This window comes from Larimichthys crocea, chromosome X, assembly GCF_000972845.2.
Source record: "Larimichthys crocea isolate SSNF chromosome X, L_crocea_2.0, whole genome shotgun sequence".
Taxonomy (NCBI): Eukaryota; Metazoa; Chordata; class Actinopteri; family Sciaenidae; genus Larimichthys; species Larimichthys crocea.
The window spans coordinates 33,356,508-33,374,058 of record NC_040020.1 but is presented as its reverse complement, the minus strand read 5'-3'; the positions used below and the strand labels follow the sequence as shown (position 1 = coordinate 33,374,058).

At 39.1% G+C, this 17,551-nt stretch overlaps 1 protein-coding gene and 1 long non-coding RNA gene across 5 annotated transcripts; one reads left to right on the top strand and one right to left on the bottom strand.

The window, feature by feature from the left end:
- Positions 1–48: 48 nt before the first annotated feature.
- On the bottom strand, positions 49–6,625 carry LOC113746690 (uncharacterized). 2 transcript variants are annotated; one of them, XR_003463048.1, is made up of 4 exons: positions 3,352–6,625; positions 2,644–2,836; positions 770–880; positions 49–64 (listed from the first exon to the last, which is right to left on the bottom strand). It is a non-coding gene; the product is annotated as an uncharacterized LOC113746690 (long non-coding RNA). The 2 variants fall into 2 exon arrangements; XR_003463047.1 differs by having other exon boundaries at positions 3,442–6,625.
- On the top strand, positions 2,290–15,800 carry shoc2 (SHOC2 leucine rich repeat scaffold protein). Of its 3 annotated transcripts, none has more exons than XM_010734919.3 (9): positions 2,290–2,384; positions 6,634–7,702; positions 8,148–8,285; positions 8,406–8,536; positions 8,859–9,047; positions 10,115–10,237; positions 10,737–10,874; positions 11,500–11,617; positions 12,948–15,800. In XM_010734919.3, the coding sequence occupies exons 2-9, from the start codon at positions 7,000–7,002 to the stop codon at positions 13,154–13,156; spliced, it is 1,749 nt and encodes a 582-aa protein (XP_010733221.1). In that variant the 5' UTR covers positions 2,290–2,384; positions 6,634–6,999; the 3' UTR covers positions 13,157–15,800. The 3 variants fall into 3 exon arrangements, with proteins under 3 accessions (XP_010733221.1, XP_019127525.1, XP_027139350.1); XM_019271980.2 differs by having other exon boundaries at positions 2,291–2,517; XM_027283549.1 differs by lacking the exon at positions 2,290–2,384 and adding an exon at positions 2,795–2,898 and having other exon boundaries at positions 12,948–15,726.
- Positions 15,801–17,551: the final 1,751 nt, after the last annotated feature.

The window sequence follows — 17,551 nt, the reverse complement described above, 5'->3', positions numbered from 1 at the left end:
TTGTTTAGGCAGAACTTCTCTGAATATTGACTTGACTTCTGGCATTGTGTCTTCTGAGTGCTCGCTGAAAGGTAAATGTGTATTAGTTTATTGCTTTAAACGTATTTAATCTGACATGCACAACGATTTAAAAACACTGCTTGGTCATCGTGATAACTGCTTCCTCAGTTGAAAATGAATGGTGACCTGACTCATGCTCCGATGCAAGACAAACAGAGAGAGATTGCACTGAGACAAGGCTAGGGCACAAGTTTAATGTACAGCGATAATATTGTACATACAGCAATACAGAGAATAGTGACATTTGGTTTGCAGCCAGTTAGTTACCTATGAGAGTATATCGGTATATATAAAAGATATTATCAGTACAGCTCGGACACAGACAACACCAGACCATCCTAAAGGAAAACAGCTGAGTGTCAGTGCTGTCCTGTGATGGATTACATGCATTTATTTAACGTTGTTACAATAATGTTGAAGCTTCAGGTTTCTATTGCACTATTACGCTTTGAAGCATTGTCTCCAGTGAGTCAATGTCCGAAAATATTAACTCTAACCTTGAAGCAAAGCGACTGACTGAGTGTTTGAGCTGATTTAAAGACTGGGAGGAATAATCGGAGCTACGTTTAGCACGTAGCTAGGCAGCAGGCCCAGCTAAAGTAACGCTACCTGCCAAATATATTCACTACTGCTGTGTGTGAACACGTTTAACACATGAATACAGAAAGAAAGGACGCTGTTTATTAAAGAGAGTTGTTGATAATCTCACCTTTGTTTAGCACCAGGTGAAGATTACAGCGGTTGTCAAGCCAACGCGTCCGCGGGAGTCACGTGACCTTCTTCTTCGCTTCATTTCCCAGGCGCGGTGCTTTACTGACACCTACAGGCGGCCCCGAGAACAACACGAGCAGAGATCATGACTGTAGGGTTTGATTTTTCATCTGTTCAAGAGTTTTGCATATTTATGGTTATAATATGTTTTTGATGTGAAAGTGGTTAAATATATACAACAAATACAGCCAGCACAGCAACCAGCAACCAGTTAGGTTATCACATTTACAGCGATTAAAGAATAAGAGAGAGAATAATAATATATAAATTCACATCTTGTGTAACAAGTGTCTTTGTTAATATTAGTTACTGTATTATAAAATCTGTAGTACATTTATTATAATATATATAATCTAAGGTATTTGCGCTCTACATTTCACATTATTATTTTACCTCTATATTTCAGGGAAAAATATCATACTGTTGACACCACCAATACTTTTATTTGACAGATACATTGACAGAAAGTTTACAGATTACAGAATAACATTTATATTTATACAATAATATATTAATTTTATAAAACATGATTCATTGTTATAGATGAAATTACCCAACATAGTAAAAAGTAATTACAAATAGCTCTAGCTTCACCAACTGCAACATGGAAATGAAACTTGTAAACTTTAAAAGTTTAAACTTAATATAGTTATATATATATAAATAGTTGTTATAGTTTAAACTTAAATGAATAATATAATATAAAGTAGACATTTATTAATTATAAAGATATCATATAATCCACTGAAAATGGGCTATTTACTTTTACTTTTGATACTGCCATTATCTTTTGCAGTGCTAATTATCCCTCTGCATTAAAAAACTTGTTTGCTTATAGTCACTTCACTTAGATTTTTGTGCAGGATGATATATGTGCAGAGTTTGACACTAGAAGGCTGTTTACACATTTATCTACTGAGGGATGAGAGTTTCTCTGTGCTCACCTTAAATCTGAGTTTAAAGCATGGTTTTGTAAAATCATCTAATCATGTTGAAATATTCAACTCACACAAGTGTGATGAGGAACTTTCAGGCCAATGAGAATAGACTTCATGGTGAATCAGAATCAGAAATACTTTAGTAATAATCCCAGGAGGAAATTATTTTAGTTAGAAGTAAAACAAGTAGAAGACATTTTGTTTCCAGCAGTCAGATTTTTTTTTAATGAAAAATATTTGTATGTTCATATAATCTGAATTTTTCAGATTTGAAACAAGGTAACTTTTAGGGGTAAAATCATTGCAAACACACGCAATCTTAAATGTATGACTTGTAATGAGGAGTATTATTAATAGTATTACTAGTATTATTTATAGTATTACTGCTGGACAAAAACAAAAAGAATTCGTTGATTTCTCTCAGATATATATATATATATATGTAAATGAAGCCAATGTTTATCCAGTAATATTTGATTGTATTTCAAAGTCTCGTGATAACATTGGTTAGGCGTGCGAATGACGCAGTTTGGTGGCAGGGGAGGGAGGGGAGCAGAGCAGCAGTGTAGGAAAAGAGGAGGAAGCAGCGAGGATGGCGGAGTCACACCTCTGAAGGTAAAACAGTTATATTATCACATTAACAGTGGACGTTTTAGCCTCGCAGCACGGCTACGCCTAACTCCTGAAATAATACACCCGCCAGCCTCTTGTTACGGCGTGTGTGGTGCTAAAGTGTGATTTTGCGGTGGTGAGTAGAAACGCACTCTTTTGTTCAGCTTCGGAATGGCCGCTGTTTTTTCACTGTGTTTTCTTTTTTTCCTCCGCTAATATTCAACACGGGAACGGGCGCTTACACGCTGTGTTTAGTCCACACCTTGTGTGCCTTTCAAAGTGTCGGCCGCCCCGCTTTTGGATATCATCCCCGTCTCCGCCGGCTCTTCTCTCGCCTGGGTGTCTCTGCTGCCCGGTTGCGCTCAGCTGGCTGCAGCGGAGGGTTTCCCCCTCTCGGTCGAACTCACGGCGGACGGGTCGGTCCGCGTCCGACAGCAGCTCCGCTCTGCTCGGGCCTACACCAACACACACACACACATAGAGTTAGCTCTGCTTGAGATGAAGCTAACCGCTGGATGTGAGTAAATATGTACGCGGGGAAGGCGACGCCGTGTTTCCCGTTTAACGTGACGTTTGTTTTATTATCTCTCATCTGACTCGGAGGATCGCTCGCTGAAACCCTGTTAGCCGCTGGGCTAAGCTGCTCGCTAGCTGACGTTAGCAGGTTAGCAGTAACTGACGTTTGCTTTGCTGTTGACGTTTAGCTTAGCTCGGTTTTTTTATTTCCTGCCTTGTTGTCAGTCGTTTCAGCAGCCTCAGTCGGTGGGTTTTTTTACCCCCTCTTTTTTTTTTAGAATATTTCTCGTTTGAGATATACATTTAGTGTAAAATATCCCCTCACAGTCGGTGTCAAAAGGCTTAGCTGGACATTTTCAGCCCAGCTACGTGAGTTGGCTAACGACAGTTAGTTAGCTGGTTACCGTGTAGCACCGTTACTACCCGCGTCAGTGTGTTATTCTTACTCACTGACCCCACAGTGGCACCACCGCCGGGTATGCTTTCTTTAGGCGTTCATGTTATGCAAATGAAATAATCTCGAAAGGCGACTTAACTCCCCGACCTGGCACCGTTTTGTCGGTAATCAGTTTCCAAGGATTTGTCATTGGCACACGGAGCCGTGAAGCTAGCTGCGTCCTGTGGAGTGCTGTCTGTAGCTGAGAGCTGCCACCTCACCTCTGTTTTGTTATTTTTCCTCCCGCAATTTTACACAGATAGACATTTTAAACCGGTCATTTCTTGCACATGCATGGCAGCACACTGTCAAACAATAACACAAGCCGCTGCGTTTCGTCATATCATAGCACTGTCACATTTATTCATCGTTAACTAACGTTGATGCCTTTCTCATTTAACCCATTATAATGCATTACAAAGACATGATGACAAGCTCCGCTTAGGCAGAAATGCACTAACATTATCAGATGGGCCCAAGATATCCTTAATGGAAACTTCATTAGTTTCTATGTGGGTTGCAAGTGCCATGAAGTCCAAGTGTTTAGTAGCACTTTATGGTGTATTAGTGCTGATGGACATGCATCAGCACTAATACAACACCCACACAAACACACACGCACACACAGAGCACCTATGAATAGTGCAGTTTTCTGATCAAAACATACATAACTCTATCACCACCAAGCGATTCTGCCATTTTGTGCACAACTAACGGGTTGTTTACATTTCGATGTATCCCTTCGCATATGCATAGGCCGTCCAAATCATTACATTCATGCACAACTAGTGGGCACTGCCTTAAAGTTGTCAGGGATGGAAAAGAAACTGAATATCACCAAGCCACTGTTTCTGTGGTTTTCCAGCACACCCAGTTTTCTCGTCTATCTTCTTCTGAAGCCAGGCCGCCTTTGGTCATTTGATCAGCATTCAGTTCAAAGTTTGAACTATGATTATGTCTATGGTTACTATTTTGTTTTCATGTCCTGGGAAAACGATGACCGAAGAGTTCCTGCAAGAGCTGCTAAATAATATGACATGTCATAAATGTCATTACAAATAGTAAAGAACAACTAGGAAATTTTAATTGATTTGCTTTAAGCAGAAAAGGTTACATCTTTGCATACAGTGATAAATCATACAGATAAGGTTTACATGCAGCTTGTGAACAGAGTGATGTACCACGGCAGGGACATGAAGTGCAACCATAAAAGGAAGTGGCTTGAACAGTTTGGTTTAGATGGCCCCAGCATTTGGGCTGGCCTGGCTTTTCTCATATTATGTTGATAATTATTTTGTACATAAGTATGCCCATTACAGCAAGTGTTAGATGTTCACCCTCTTATTTATGACAGGCTGAGAGAGTAGCAGATACCTTTTTTTTTATTATTTACACATCGCACTGTCAAGCCTTCTATCATGTAAGGGGTGCTGCTATTGACCCAACATTTCTTTTACCCAAAAGGTCATATGACCTGTTGTTGTGGGGACTTCATGCTTTGAAGGCCACTTCTAAAGATTACTCTCAGCAGTCCTAACCTTTTCACTTAGCTCTGATCCCGAGCCAAACCTGCCTCTCTTTTTACCACGGCTTAGCTTGTACTAGTGCGAGAGAGCTTTCCACAGTCACAGAGCTACAACAGCAACAGAGACTAAACAGAGACGGGCCGCCAGAGACATTCTGGCTCAGTTTGACATGTAAAGATCCAACAGGGTTGTGTGTTTCGTCGGCTTGTCTTTTGAGACGTAAATACCCAATGTGATTGTGGCGTTACAAACTTTATAGGGGACGGCTAAATGGCTTGAATGCATGTTTAGGTGGGGCTGTAGGCTTACAGTAAAGTCAACACCCACGGGGCCATGTTTGTTTAGTAGGAGTAAGTTGGTGTGAGGTTATGCTTAGTACATTCAACAGATTTGCTTGGACTCCACGTAACTCATAGTGCTGACAACCCACCAAACCTGTTGAAGCGTTCTTTTTGTCTCATGTATGAGGAAGGATATTGCCAGGCAGTATTAAGGCTCCTTTTTCTTATTGTGTTTGTTTATTTTTCCTCTACATTATGCAGCATACATTACACCAAAGCCCACAGGAGACCCACCCTAAAATTTGTCTATGTATATGTGTAACATGTCACGTACTGTTCTATAGTATTATGCATAAAATCTGTTGTGAGGGGATGGTCAGTGTGGATTTGCTGTGGCAGGATAGCTTGGACAGGCACGTTTTTAACTATCAGCAGTTCTTCAGAGGTGGTTCACCTGTAAAAAGTTGCTGAAATAGCTGGAAAATGCTAAAAGTTCGTCCCGACATTGCATCAATTTCTGCCAAATTGTCAGTCTTTATTAGTGTTGTCATGATATTGGATACCAAAACGATATTTGAAACTGACGCCATACTGATTTGATACCTAATAGATCAGATTTTTTTTTTAATGTAGTGATTTAAAAAGTGGTTTTATCTTCTTTCTCGGTTTTCAACCTGTCTGCATCGAGCTGCGAGGTGCCAACAAAGGCGCACACCCTAGGTGCCTGCCGCAAACTTATGCAAGCTGAAAATTGTCTTGCTTACTGTTTGCACACACTGTTATTGATTTTGATTTTAAATTATATGGGCTCAGTGTAACTAGTACTATTGCAACAAAAAGTTGTTTGGATCGATTCTAGAAGAAGTCACTTCAGAAGTCACTTTATTAACGAAACATATTTAGCAGTAATGTCTGAGCCATAATAAGAGACACGGGTGAATCTATTAATTAACATTTGCAAAGGAACTAATCCTCACCTAGTGGGAAAGATTCAAGACTGACACTGTCAAAATATTTGTGTAGTGAACTGTTTAGGCTAGTATTTGTTATAATTGGTTAATCGTTTGATCAATAAAATGTCAGAAAGGTGATGTCTTTAAATGTCTTGTTTTGTCCGTCCCCAACCTGACAGCATATAGTTTTAATGTATAAAACAGAAGGCTACATTATAATTTCTTTAAATTAGTACTTCAATTAAACTAACTAAATAGAAATCTAAGCATTTTTGTTGTGGGTGCATGATGAAAGAAAATCTGGATTCAAAATCTTTTTGAAACTGATTAGTTTCTCTAGTTTAGTTTTTCAGTGAATTGGCAGAAAATAAAGAATGAGCCATAGTTATTCATTATCATTGTTTGAAATGATAGCAACAAGTGACCAAGTGCCCAGGCAGTCCACTCAATCGTTGACCCTCAGAATGCAGAGAATGTTTGTAAAGTGTCAAAATGAAATTGTAAATATGACCAAAATGTATTTTTTCTTTTCCCCAACAGCAAATTTTCGAGAGATAAAAAAAAAACCTTGATGACCTTTGCGGCCTAAAAGAACTTCTATCCGAAGGTCCTGGGATTGTATGCAGTTCAAACACTTAAGCATGTGGCCCATGGGTGCCACAATCCAGCTACTTCAAAGGATTTTTTCTCCCATGGCATTTTAACAAAGGAACAAAGTATCAAAAGTATCCAAAAAACCTTTGGATCACAAGGCCTTTATTTCAAGGATAATCATAAATGTCTGGGCCTGCACAGGGATGTTTTCTTTAAAAGCCTTCTTGGCTGTCTGTGTCCCCTTTTTCCCAAATAAGTAACCTGACGAGAGACTCCCATGAACAACTCTGCAGGAGGCCCGATAACGTCGTCATGAGTAGTACTTTAGGTAAAGAAAAGGATTCGAAAGAAAAGGACCCCAAAGGTGGTCCAGCCGGGAAAGAAAGGGAAAAGGAGGCCAAGGCTCTAGCCGGCTTAGTCAAGGATGGTGGCAAAGAAGCGAAGACCAAAGGGAAAGATGCCAAAGAAGGAAAGAAGGACACCAGCAGCTCAACACCGGGTGTTGCCTTCTCCGTTGACAATACGATAAAGCGGCCAAACCCGGCACCAGGTACGCGCAAGAAGTCCAGCAATGCCGAGGTGATCAAAGAGCTTAACAAGTGCCGGGAGGAGAACTCAATGAGACTAGATCTATCTAAACGGTCCATTCACATGCTGCCCACCTCCATTAAGGAGTTGACGCAGCTGGCTGAACTCTACTTGTACAGCAACAAGCTGCAGAGCCTGCCAGCTGAGGTGGGTTGCCTGTCAGGCCTGGTCACTTTGGCTCTGAGCGAGAACTCCCTGACCAGTTTGCCTGACTCCCTGGACTCCCTTAAGATGCTTCGAATGCTCGATCTTCGGCACAACAAGCTCCGAGAGATACCGGCTGTTGTCTATCGGCTGACATGTCTGACCACGCTGTACCTGCGCTTCAACCGCATCACAACAGTGGAGAAGGATATTCGAAACCTATCCAAGCTCACCATGCTGAGCATTCGTGAGAACAAGATTAAACAGCTGCCCGCGGAGATAGGTGAGAAAAACTGTACACAAGAAGCCAACCTTTTTGGTGCCATGAGAAATCAGATAATTGCAGGAAGTAGTCAGCTACCATTTCATATATAGCATTTAGTTATTATTAATTTCCATCCAGAGTACAGGACATCTAGACTCACATCATTCTTGTACTGTTGGGCCCTACCACCATTGGTCATTGAGTACACACCCTTCTTTAGCGCATTAAAGTCGCATACTTATTGAATGAATTTAGCTGCCCATTGTATGTTTCTAAATGTACCATAAGAGAGACTTCTGTCTAATTAACCTGGTAAATTGTCCTGAGCTTTGCACCAACGCCATTCTGTAAAAAGAAAATTAGACAAATAAGTGGATGTCTTCAGTTGGACAGATGGTGGGTTACTGAAAACACTCATCTTGAATAAGCTAAATATCTGAATTTGTTGTGAATCTTTCTGTAGGGGAGCTGTGCAGCCTCATAACTCTGGATGTTGCCCATAACCAGTTGGAGCATCTACCGAAGGAGATTGGGAATTGCACACAGATAACCAACCTCGACCTGCAGCACAATGAGCTCTTGGACCTCCCAGAGACTATAGGTAATTTAGGACTCAAAAACAAGGCCATTGTGTCTTTGTTAATTCTGTAACTCTTTACTAGATTTGATGATGTAAAGAGGAAAAAAAGACTTAAGATATGTTTTTCTTGTGTGGTTGTAGGCAATCTGGCAAGCATAAATCGCTTAGGTCTAAGATACAACAGATTGTCAGCTATCCCCAGATCATTAGCCAAATGTCGAGAACTGGAGGAGCTAAACCTTGAAAACAACAACATTTCAGTTTTGCCAGAGGTAAGTAGAACCAAAAGAGAATTTAATTTCAAACATAACTGCTTAATAACAATAATGATGCTGATAATTATTTTCAGTCTTCATTTCTATTATGCTAACTAATAATCAACTTCAACCATTTCCTGGAAACAAGTTCTCGCTGGAGCCTCGATCCCTCTGTGTCTGCGCTCTAGAATTCACTTAACTAAAATGCCTGTCGTTTGCAGTACATATATCTAATCCACCTAAATTCTCATGTACGTCCGAGGGCTACTAGTCCATCCAGAGCAAATACCACACTTATAGAGTCCTGTCCTGATCATACATCTCTGTGCTTCATCAGGGCCTGCTGTCAAGTCTGGCCAACCTGACCAGTCTAACACTGGCGAGGAACTGCTTCCAGTCGTACCCTGTGGGTGGACCATCCCAGTTCTCCACCATCTACTCCCTCAACATGGAGCACAACCGCATCAACAAGATCCCCTTTGGTATCTTCTCCAGGGCCAAAGTGTTAAGCAAGCTTAATATGAAGGTATATATTCATGTTTGTCTGTAAAATCGGTGAGATAAATTCTTGAGGCAACTGTAATTGAAATTATAAGTTTGTCTGCTTCATACTTTTATTTTTTTCCATTCAGAAGTTATCATCGCAAAATCTTAATCGACAATTTTGTCATAGTAGGAAAAGCTTGGGTGTTACTAATTACATAACATTAGCGTTGTTCTATTCAAGTCTCCCACTGAGTCAATATGCAAAACACCAGGACCCTGAAACCTTTTTTTATTATCATTATTATTTACATCTGTGATTTTCCTGCGGTGACATGTCAAAATAACTTCAGTGTAAATGGCTTGTGGGAACGTGGGATCTAATTGGACCTTCTTGTCCTACTTGAGCCGATCAAAAACAAAGTTGATTCACTCACAGGAATAATGCACAAGTTTTAAATCTTGAACAAAAGATACGTTTATAAATGTCATGTGGTAAATTCCCTGTCTTGTCTTTAGGATTGTTAGATGTACGCTTGGCTATATCTTTAATTTAATAGCTGAGCTGGAACTATTAAGGTGGGTATAATCATACACTTGTTGTTTTAAAGAAGCTAAGTAGTAAAGACCTTGTTAGAGTGTTGCTTGTTGAAGTTGGGGTGAAAATCTGTTCATTGTAGTGAAAATAAGTAGTGCAGGAAATCGTGCTTTAAAAAAATGCATTTGCATGTAATACCAACCATCTCCTGGTTTGTGCCTTGTGAGACTAAAGTGCACCACTGTGGAGTGCTGAAAAAACTCCTGTTGGCTCATATTTGTTTCAACTGTTGTTAAGAGCGAGCGCTGTCTGAACAGCACCTCTGTTGAAGTTTGTGTTGGCCTTCAGCCAGGAATGTACAGGCAAGCATTAAAAACCTTCAACTGGTTGTATGTTCACGCTGGATGTTTTTTGGCTTTAAACCTCCACTGGAAATATTTTATCCGGGCGCCAGGTAACATAGCTGGCATAGCGCGCTGGTCTACTCAGCCTCTCGAACAGCGTCGTCCTTGTGTTGACCCTCTGGATTGTCACTTATTTTGCTAATAAAGGTATGCCATTGTCTTCTTCAGGACAACCAGTTAACATCTCTGCCATTGGACTTTGGCACATGGACAAGCATGGTCGAGCTGAACCTGGCCACCAATCAGCTGACAAAGATCCCAGAAGACGTCTGTGGCTTAGTCTCTCTGGAGGTAAGTCTTGCAAACACACAGTAGAAATTTAGCTTGCCAGTGCAATTTCCAGTGATTTTTTAAAATTTATTTTTATTTATTTTTTTATTTTATTGAAGAATTAGTCTCTCATTACATAAATCATATATTTTGCGGAACCAGTAATAAGGAATGCCATTATGTCCCAACATTACAGCCCTTATCTTAGGAAGTTAATGGATAATGTACTAAACATAGATAGCTATAGGGATTTTCTCACCACATTCACTTACTGCCACATTAACTACTGCACACACACATTTCCTCTAAACTAAGGTTTTGGTTCGGTTGTTCTACAGATAGGGATTAAAAGTATCACCCCTTTCTCAAGACGTTTTAATTATTATTGTTGTTGAACATGCATATTCATAGAGCAGCACAGTGGATATGTGCACTTCATTCAAAGTTTCATCTGGCTTCATTTGAGTATTTGCTTCTTTAGATCTGTTTCTAATTGTGAAAAATGTCACTGTCTTAACAGGTTTTAATATTGTCCAATAATCTTCTCAAGAAGTTACCGCATGGTATTGGGAATTTAAGAAAGCTACGGGAGCTGGACTTGGAGGAGAACAAGTTGGAATGTCTACCTAATGAAATAGCTTATCTTAAAGATTTACAGGTAAGTTTTCTAGAAAATCCAGTCCTCCATTTATACCTGAAGGCTTTTTATTGTTGGGTGTTACAGAATTTTTTTATCATGTTTAAGTTTTTTTTTAGTTTAGTTTAATTTACACTGCTTCAATCATAACATCTTTATTTTAAAATAAATTTGAGTTTCAGTTTATGGCCTGTATATGTATTCTGCCATAAAGACAACAGACGGAGATGCAATGTCTGTAATAATTCTGTAAATAAAGGTGGAGTTGGTTTATTTACTTACTCTAAATAACAGGCTAGTAATTAGAACAAGGAACTCATGAGAACCTGAATCAGTAAGAAAAAATCAGAATACATGTCCAAACATCTAATAGGTTAGTGGGTTGAACCTGGGTTGACCTGATGTAGTGTCATTAAAAAAACAAAGATGAGAGCCTAATTCTTCAACATATACAGACATTTTTAGTTTTGAGGAAGGAATCATCCACAGCTGGTCCCTGTGAGGACTGGACACTGGTGTTGGATAAAACTGAACCAGAGGGATAGATTTATTTTCTCAGTATGTTTGGTAACTTAATGTAACATTTTCTATCCAGTTAGCATTTCAACAACCTTACAAACGTCCTATTCTCTTACTCTCTCGTTAGAAATTGGTGTTGACAAATAATCAGCTGACTACGTTACCCAGAGGCATCGGCCACCTTACCAACTTAACTCATCTGGGTCTGGGGGAGAACCTGCTCCAACACCTTCCAGAGGAGATTGGTAAGTACTTCCCTCAAACCACCAACTACGTAAATCGGTAATCTGCTCAGGGCTGGAGAAATGTTACTTTACTCCTGGAAGGGCCGTGTCTTCAAGTGACAGTGGAGAAGCAGAACTGATCCCAGGATGCTTCACTGAGAGAGAGAACTCTGTGTCTGCCGGAGGAAAGGAAATGGATATTTGTACATCTTGGCTACACAATCTTTAATTTTGGCACATAATTTTATCATGTCTTAAAAAATACCCCAAACTAAACACAAAAAATCTAAACGACCTAAAAAACAAGAAACTGAAATTATTCCAGCCTCAGTTTCCCCCACATGACATAAGACCGTCACATTGAATTTGTATATATGTGTTTATTCTAATAGTAAAAGGCACAACTTGGCTAACTTTAAATATTTAACTTTTTATTTGTTCTACCAACAATATTTAAAGTTAGTGCCGCTTTTTGAGACTCTTCACTTTACAAGTCAGTGTTTTGAATTTAAAGTTAAACATTGTTTCCTTGATAAAAGCTAACCCAAACAGCTAGGATTTAAGAGCTCAACAGTCCACAGTGTGTCCCACCCTTGACCCTTCCCCTTGATTGGTCCCACATGGCTAGGCTGGTTACTACTTAAGAGTTAAGAGTTAAGCCAGAGATTAAGATATGTGGAGGAAGAGGCTAAAGGTGGGTGTATTTTTAGACTGAATTCTACCTGTGGCTTGGAAGTATTTAAGTTTCTATTTAGAAACAACAACATCTTGATATATTTTTAGTATGACAGTATAAAATGTATAAACACTATCACTAAGAGTTTATCTTTTACAATAAGTATTCTTACTGTAACTAAGATATACCAAAGCCTTGAAGAAGACTATGCATGCCAGTTTATATATCATTCGTTGGAGGTGAGGAGCATTAACGACTTGCCCCTTTACTGATACAGAGCTCATGCACACAACGGTCATGTTGTTGTACAAAGAATAGATACAGCGTCAATAGAGCTGAAATTATTAGTTGATCGACTGAGAATGAATCACCAACTATTTTGATAGTGGAATAACCCTCTCAGACATTTTTTAAGCAAAGATACCAACCATTCTGTTTCTAAAGGAAACACTTGTAAATAACGGTCTTATCATTTCTTGCAGGGCTGAGTATCGTGGTTCAGTAAATTCTGTTTTGATGCATTAAAATACATTTCTGTTTTATGTGAACTTTAGCAAACTTTATTACAGTTCAGAGTGGTTTTATTCCCCAAATCAAATTTTATTTACATGTGTTGCTTGGAGGTTATTTTTTTCAGACATGCCCTAACTAACGGTATCTGCTGTCTGTCCTCAGGTACACTGGAGAACTTGGAGGAACTGTACCTCAACGACAACCCCAACTTGCACAGCCTCCCGTTCGAACTGGCCCTCTGCAGCAAGCTGTCCATCATGAGCATCGAGAACTGTCCCCTCAGCCACCTGCCTCCACAGATTGTCGCGGGAGGCCCCTCCTTCATCATCCAGTTCCTCAAGATGCAGGGACCATACCGTGCCATGGTCTGAGCCAAGAGTAGCTCAATCCCAGTCCTACTTAACTCCAGGCCCTCCACTTGCTCTGCACCCTCTCGCCTGCCCGCCCCCATTACGTGTATCATACACTGTAAAGAAAACAGACTTGCCACAATCAGCGTCTGGGGCAAAGACAAGGAGGAGGATGATGAAGAAGAAGAAGAAGAAGAAAATGTTTCTTTCACCATCCTTGGGCAGAAACAAGGCAAATCTTTGGAGACTTGACTTCTGTTACTCCAGAGTTTATCACGGTCATTTTAGGACCCCAGCCACCCCCGCTCATCTTTCATTCCGAATCATCCAAGAGGAAAATATTTCCATCTCTTTGCCAAAACTGAAGATATATAAAGTTATATATATTGAGTAACTGTGAGCTAAGTGGCAAGTCTTTTAACCATATAAACCGTGCTCCCATTGCCAATGTATTTACAGTAATTACAAGCATCTATTATGTGAGCAAGGATACAATTGTATGCAAAAACAAACAAAAAAAAGTCTTTGGAACTTCACATTTACTGCTGCTGCCGTAATTTTAACTTTGTCATCTTGTTTATTTTGTTTTTTTTATATGCCCTTTTTTTTTTTTCTTACATCACTCAAGATAACTTATGTTAATTCTTGACCACAGAGAACAAAGGTCTAATGATGGCGTGTTTATAATTTCTTTTTTGTATTTTTTTTTTTTTTAAACTGTGCCTATGTTTAGAGTGATCCAGTGGTTCATTTCTAAACGCAATTGTCCATGAGAATACAAAGATATAAATTATTTCAGTACATTTTTTTTATTATTACTGCTGTTTTTACTTTAGTTTTTCCTTCTTTTTTTTTTTTGCTGTTGCATTAATCTGTCAGAGCAAGAGATATCAGTTGTAAAATAGGATGATTGGAGATCTTTTTAACAAATAGCAGCAGTAGTTGTTAAACATTAAGCTAGTAATGTAAACATATGAGAAATGCCAATCATACATGCTTGGAAAAAAAAAAGAAAAAAAGAAGCAAGTTGGACTTTTCTCCAAAGCGGGTGGTGCTGTGACATCCGTCTACGATGCTTTTGTGTGACAAAGAGGTATTGAAAAGTCAAACATACATAGGTGGTGGGATAAATGATAGGAGATGTTTTTATATATGTATACAAATCCTGGTTGTTGCCTTGAGTGCAATTTTTAGTTATGTTTACTTATTTGATATTATCTTCAGTGTTGGGCTGCATAGCTGTCATTCAATTTGATCATTGACCAACATATCAGGCGTTTTGAAAAAGACGTTATCTGAGTCTCCGGAGCAAGTGATGAGTGTATCAGAGCTTCAAAAAAAGGTTTGATAATAAAACATTGACAGGTAACACTTCCTTTTTTTGTTAATATCCTTATTTTTTTTTCTGTATTTTTTTTAACAGGGTCTCCTAAGAATCTTAGTTGGAAAATGTTCCCTTGATTTAGATTTGTAATTTAATCTTTTTTCTTTTCTTTTTTTTAATGTCTTCTGTCCCACACTGTCCAGCAGCAATGCTGCTGCTCTTATGCACTTTTTTAGACACATTGGCATCCTCTATATTAAGAAAAAAACACACATTAGCCTCCCATTGTTATTTTTAATGGGGGGCATTTTGTTTCATAAAGAAGTATTTTATCTGTTAAACAAAAACAGTTTATCATGTAAATTTGTATCAATTAAATATAAATGTTGCGTTTAGCAGGCTCAGAATATACAAGAAACTTTCTGCGGGGATGTTTTATCCTGTCAATCTTAAAAGGAACTTGCTCTCTTGAACTGTAAAAGGGTCTTTGTGTCTTTGAGATGTTTTAAGATTTCCCCTATCCTGCTTTCTCCATTGCAAACAAAATAGCTTATTGCAGTTCAGATCAGGATTGTTTATTTTAAATCAATTTACATTGAGTGTTTTCTTTCATTTCTCTTTTTTCTTTTTTTTAAATGATGAAACATGTATTGAGTTAGTATTATTTCCAGTGACTGTACATTAAAAATCCCAACAAAAGGTAATCAAACCAAACATTTTTTTTTCTTTTTGAAAATGTGTTGCATCCCAGCTCTATATTCAATCATGATTCTGTTTTGTATTGAAATGTGTAGGTCTACTTTTTTTCTGCAGCAGCTTGGTGTGTTTTAGTGGGCTGTGGTTTGGTCTCCCAGACGAGGGGGGCGGCCTGAGTGATGAGATTGCCACAGCTCACCTCGGGGTTGGGGGTTGGGGGTGGGCAATGTACCACTGCTTCTAATTTACCAGCAGAACCTGTTGCTGCTTTTTTTCGTGGACTGAAACATATGCTGTACAAGATGGGCAGGGGAGGGGGGGAGGGCAGGAGGCTGGGGCCAACGATCCACTCCCAACACAGACTTCACTGGAAAACCTGACGAAGGACAAATCCACTGACCTTTTGCGATTTGGCGTCAGGCCTGGTGGTTTTCTCACAGATCAAATCGTTTGGACACAACGATGAGACCACACAACAAGGTGCATATTTGAGCTTAACGCAGTTACAGTACAAGACTGTCAGAAAAAGACAAAAAAGAAAAAAAAAACGAAAAAAAAATTGTAAAAAGGGCTTTCTGTGTTCACGCTCAACAACACACCGGAGGCATTGCATTCCTGGGTTTTATATAAAAGCTTTGGAAGTTTCTTTTTCTTTTTGTGTATTTACTTTTAGCTGTAAACAATTGTGTGAAAAATGCCTTCAACGAGTACTCAAAAGTGAGATGTGCATTAGGTATGCAGCAAGAGTGCTGTGACCCATTTTTACATTCAGTCTCTCTGTTTTTACTTTTTCATGTGCCATTTTGCAAGGTTGAGAATACCTCTGTATGAAGACACAGAGGACGATGGGAGGTGGGGCAGAAACTGAACTGGGCTGATCGACCGGGGAGCGCCTATCAGATCCTGGAATGTAGTTTTTAATGTAGGAGGGTGGAGATTACCGACTGTCCCGTTCAGTTAAAAGGTGTGACTGGGTGGATCCAAGTGACGATGACGTGTTGCATACTGGTGCATCCAAAATAATTGGAGTATAATTGGTGTTTATTTTTCTATTGTCTGTGATTTTAGGCCATGGAGAGCATCGCAGAATCAAAGTCATTTCGCTCCTTTTGCTTTTTTCTTTTTTTTTCCTGGATCATACAACTTGCCTGGTTATTTTGTACAGGAAACAAGCATGTTGAACACATATTTGACATGATTTGTCTGGGTCAGAATCAGGCGTTTTTGCATAGAGGACTTTGATTTAGTGGCTATTTGGTGTATCTGCAAATGCTCCCTTTTTGTATATTGCAAAGGGTATCGAAGCATTGTGTGGCAATGCTTATCCTACTTAATCTACATTGACAAGCAGCCTTAATGGTCTTTTTTTAAATGTGTTTGTTTGGCTATTCCTTGTGTCTATGGCCACTGACTGTACTTGATGACAAGCAACTGGTCGTTACAATGTAAATTTGGGTCTAGTTTCTTTCTGTCTTATTTTTTCCTTTACCCTGTACAGTAATCTGACGTTACGGTAGACTCAGTATTACAAAATCTGTAATGTGATGAGAGTTTTACAAAAAGACAAAGAGTGCAATGGAAGACAATGCCATTATGCTACCAAGTGGATGTGCATTAGCTTGCGTCTCACTTGTCTTTGGCATTAAAGGGGAATTCCACCAAAACTGACTTGCTTTATTTTTTATTCTGCAAAGGCAAAAGAGCTTTTCCAGCAAGAACATGTTTTCTCACAAGTCGTATCAGGTTTGAGTAATGAGATTGAAAGATCAGGATAAATATTAATAATAATATTAAATATTATTATTAACAATAATAATAAATATTATTAACAGACTGAGATTGTTGAAATTTTCATAAACACTTTTTTGTTACCACATCTATATTTCATCAGGAAGGAATAATACTGCAGTTCCAGTTTTCAGAAAAGACACATAACTTGCACTTTTTACGTACTTCATGTTGATCTTGTTGGATCCCATTCTTCATCTTGAGAGCACATAACTACATAAATGTCCACTTTTTGTAATTAAACCAAGACAATTTTGGTGGAAATGTCCTTTAAATGTGAAACCGCCAGCTCTTTCCTTTACCTGATACCATGAATCCCACACACACACACACACCCACCCCAGCTCTAGTATCTCCATACATTTACTTGACTGCCTTATGTGCACCAAGCAAAACCTTTATAACCGTCTGATTTAATCAACAAGGACAGATAATCACTTTTCTTTTTTCCTTTCTTTAATGTCAGTAAAGGGATCTGGGTATCTGGGTCCATGGATTGAAAGGATGTTGAAAGCAAAGTTTTTGGGTCAGTTGTCTCTTGACTGGATGAGCAGATGCAGACATGACTACCTCTATGTGAGTCTTCATTGCTAACCACAGTGACCAAG